General features: G+C 37.2%; 1 protein-coding gene across 1 annotated transcript; it reads left to right on the forward strand.

The window, feature by feature from the left end:
• Nucleotides 1–945: 945 nt before the first annotated feature.
• On the forward strand, nucleotides 946–2,041 carry LOC110116248. The gene is made up of 2 exons (XM_020849759.2): nucleotides 946–1,299; nucleotides 1,395–2,041. The coding sequence occupies exons 1-2, from the start codon at nucleotides 961–963 to the stop codon at nucleotides 1,407–1,409; spliced, it is 354 nt and encodes a 117-aa protein (XP_020705418.2). The 5' UTR covers nucleotides 946–960; the 3' UTR covers nucleotides 1,410–2,041.
• Nucleotides 2,042–4,005: the final 1,964 nt, after the last annotated feature.

The raw sequence follows: 4,005 nt of genomic DNA on the forward strand, positions 1-4,005 counted from the left end.
CATATTGCGCAATTTTAAACCATGTTTAAAAGAAGTATATATAGATTAGAATGCTACCTTAAAATCCATTCGACATCTCTCAAGTATTTAAAATTTATTCATATTAAAACCGAAGAATGAGTATGCAAAGCGAAAAGAAAAAAAAAAACTTGAACTTCCCAATGGATATAAGCCCCATTTTAATTGCATGCGGGCAACTCTTAAAGGGAACAATAAGTCCGATCCTCAAACAAATTAACGGGCAATTCCTAAATAGATTAATAAGCCTCATCCTAAGTCAAAGCCTACACTCAATCACCTCAGTCTATTCAGGATCTCTGAAAGGGGGTAACTCATGTATGCTAATCAGATTCCTTGGACAATATGAACTATGGGTCATTAATTTTGGTAGACTGGGATCGTTTATATTTTCAAGTTGACGAAATCATGGGATCTTGATCGGGTTTACTTCTATCATCTATAAACATCTCCTGTCAATCGAAACAAATCTTAGATTACAATGCTTAAATTGAAAATTATATTGAAGTAATCCATCCTTTATTGAGAGTATTCTTTCACGTGCAGGAGGGGTAATTAACTATGAGGGCATGCGCTCATAGGAAGTTGACTCCTCAGTTCTAAATAAACCTTGATATATGCATCATCATCAGAGGAAATCTGATTATTTAAAAATTAATTAACTTCTTGAAGATTGGAACCTGACCTGAAAATGGGGTTCAGGCCATTTGGATTTTTTCCCGAACGAACAACAATCTCTCTTTATATATAATAAGATGTGATGTTGGCCCGCATCAGCTTCATACACTTTGCACCTTTATGTTTTAGAGGTTGCATTAGAAAATGTGTTGACTTTGTGGGTGCCAGAAAATCCTCTTGGGGATTCTACCCTTCATTTTCTAAAATTTCTCATTCTTCCTATTGTCATATGCTTTATAGGTGAAGTATATTTCTTGTCCAGTGATGAAAATTTTTTTCCTGCTATTTACAGAATCGTCTTCTAGTGAAGAACACCTGCTAGACTTGCAACACCATGGGAAGCTTCATGAAAATTCGCAGTTGTGTTTTGACAGGGCTGCTGCTTGTTCAGATGCATTGCATGTTAATTTATTCAATTCCAGTTCTTATGAAAATGCTAGTTCAGAACTGCCACCTGTTAGTCATCTTGATATGAGTGTCATTAAGGATCTACCTGCTGAAATAATTTCAGAAATCAATGTTGCTTACCAGGGGAAGTTATATGATCTTATGAAGAAACATGATGATGACCAGCAAAACAATAGGTTGATTAAATCTCTGGAGGTAAATAGTTTCAAGCACCTTAATTTCTGTCCTCTTTTTTTTGTAGTGATAATAAATTGATCTGTCAAGATAAACCTAACATTTAAGTAATGCAGATAGTTACTTGGTAAATTGAAAAAGACTGACATCGGAGGCAAAATAAGACATTTGTTGGACCTAAATACATGCATCCAATTTGTGTGGCAGTAGTTCTGGGAGTGGGTTCTAGATGGTAACTGCATGCTGATTATTAAACTTACAGGTTTGTATCTAAGGGACACAGTATTTACATCTCTTGCGTGAATGCTTATGAAAAGAAATAACTCCACAATTAAAAGCGGACCCCCCTTTCTAATGTGACGCTTGTCAAGAATTACGTATAACAATGATTTACTTGAATTTGAGCTTTGATTTTTTGTACAATTTATACATGAGAAGCACAATGGCATGATACTGGCTACAATCTGTTAGATGGGATGCAACAAAACTGTCTAAACAAAAGAGAGTTGTGGGCTCCGAAAATTTGGCTAGGGCTCTGCCCGCTGTTGCTTTCTTCGGGAGGAGTTTTAACGGATTTAAGTTCCGGGGTAAATTTTGGAAGGCAAATGCGTTTTTAGATAAGACACTACCAAGAGATTTTGCTCTCATTATATGAGGACTTCATGATCTGAGTTCTGGTTTCTTATAGGCGCAAGCCCCTATAGTTAATTACCCCTCCTAATAATGAGAGAGAACTTTCGACTAAGGCTAGTCGTCGAGTGAATACGTTGTATCCATAGATATATGGTATCTGACATATAGTAGCAGTATGAGCTTAGGATATTGGAGGTTTGAAGGGTTTGAAGATTTGATGTTTAAAATTAAAAATTTCATCATTTTGTATTTAAAGTGTATGGTGGGGGAATGGATGATGGACCCGATCAAGATCCTATGGTAGTCGACCCAACCTAACAGAATGATCCTTGTGGCAGCCATGGGTTGCTTCGTCCAAGGGAACCTTGTAGACCTAAGATGAATGTTTGTCTAAATGGACAAATTTGAATACACCTTAGCTAATAGAGGGCTTTGTGCTCTATCGATCATATCCTATTGATTCATATCATAAGAATTTGATGCCACTAAGGAACGTATTAGCTCTGGCCATAACCAGTATTTCGTAGTGCCATTTGACGGCAAAATCACTCGGTTCAGAGGGGCTCGGGTCATAAACGTTTATCCTGCGGTGCCATTTAGCGGCAAAATTGCCGGTCAGAGGACACTTTACACGTCCTTACTGTCATGAGATTATTTGAGAATGAATTCTAGTGATATTTTTGATTAGGCATTTAGCTCCATGTGAGTTGATGTTACATTCGATTTTGTCCACCTCGATAAACAGTTGCGGATGGTGGATGGATTTTTGCTTTAAGTGATTTGATTGAATATTTGGATTTTAGAATTTTTTTAATTTTTTGTGGGCATTTGGGTGGAGCTTGGAATGCATTTGAAAGTGTTTGTGAATCCCTCCGGTTAAGATAAACATTCAACATGATCAAAATCGGGGTATTTCGGATCATTCTTGCTAACTGATCGAACCTTGTAGACTCTGTCAACTTGTCGACAAAGGATCAGGTTTCGTAGGCTTTATGATTTTGCTGGCGAGTTTTCTTTATTGAAGGCCATGAAAGCCTAATAAGAATATATAAAATAAATATCCCGGCCGATCTCGGGATCACATATTTATTTAATGGTTTGAGCCATGTCAACTTCCATCTACCCCGCTTAGAAGGATTGGGCTTGAACTTGGACTAACCATTTGACCCGCATAGCATCCCTAGGTGTCACGTGTGTACCAATAACACGCTCGTCGGGGCCCATGCGGGTGAATGATTTTATCGATTAATTTTTCTTATAAAAGTCCTTGAAGGCCTAATATGAATGTATAAAATAAATATCTTGATCGACCTCATGACCACATATTTATTTAATGGTTCGAACTGTGTTGAGAATGATCGGGTTCGAACTTAGATTCATCATTTAGCCCGCGCAGCTTCCCTAAACGTCACGTGTGTATCAAAAACACGCTTGTTAGGGCCCACGTAGTCATTTATACTTGATGTAGCCATATTACATTTTGTTGGGGATGATGCATTGAATGTATAACAAGTCTCCTACGACAGTTCATAAGAGCGTATATATGTTGTATATCTTTCGTTTTCACTTGCAGCGAATCAATGTGTTTGCTTAACATTGAATAGTGATGTTGATATAAAGGTGTCGTAGCATTCATTGCCTTCTGTTACGACAACTCGTAGATATGTAGATGTCTTGTACATATGGCAGATGTACAATATTTACTTGTCATTACTTGCATGATCCAATATGCTTGTTTGTATGTTAATATTAAGTGCAGACATCATGATGAACATCACATACGGCACTGTGTGTATTTATTTATGACTTTGTTGTTTGTCAATGAGTTGGTATACCCATATGTACCTCGATGTTTGGCTTCCAGGTGAATTGCATTCATTGCATATTCTCCCCGTATACATTGACTGACATGGGGTTGTGTTCATTTGCAGACTATATGATGTTGAATGTGAGGAGGTTGTTACATTTGTTGCTTGTTTATAGTCGTCATATTGATTTCCTTCATTTATAGACAACACACTGTAGTTATGTGAAGGATAATGAATTATTTGTAGACAGGGTATGATCGCGAACTCCTTGTTTCCACATGCTTCT

The sequence above is a fragment of the Dendrobium catenatum genome, unplaced genomic scaffold (assembly GCF_001605985.2).
Source record: "Dendrobium catenatum unplaced genomic scaffold, ASM160598v2 original_scaffold_148636, whole genome shotgun sequence".
In the NCBI taxonomy this organism is placed as follows: Eukaryota; Viridiplantae; Streptophyta; class Magnoliopsida; order Asparagales; family Orchidaceae; genus Dendrobium; species Dendrobium catenatum.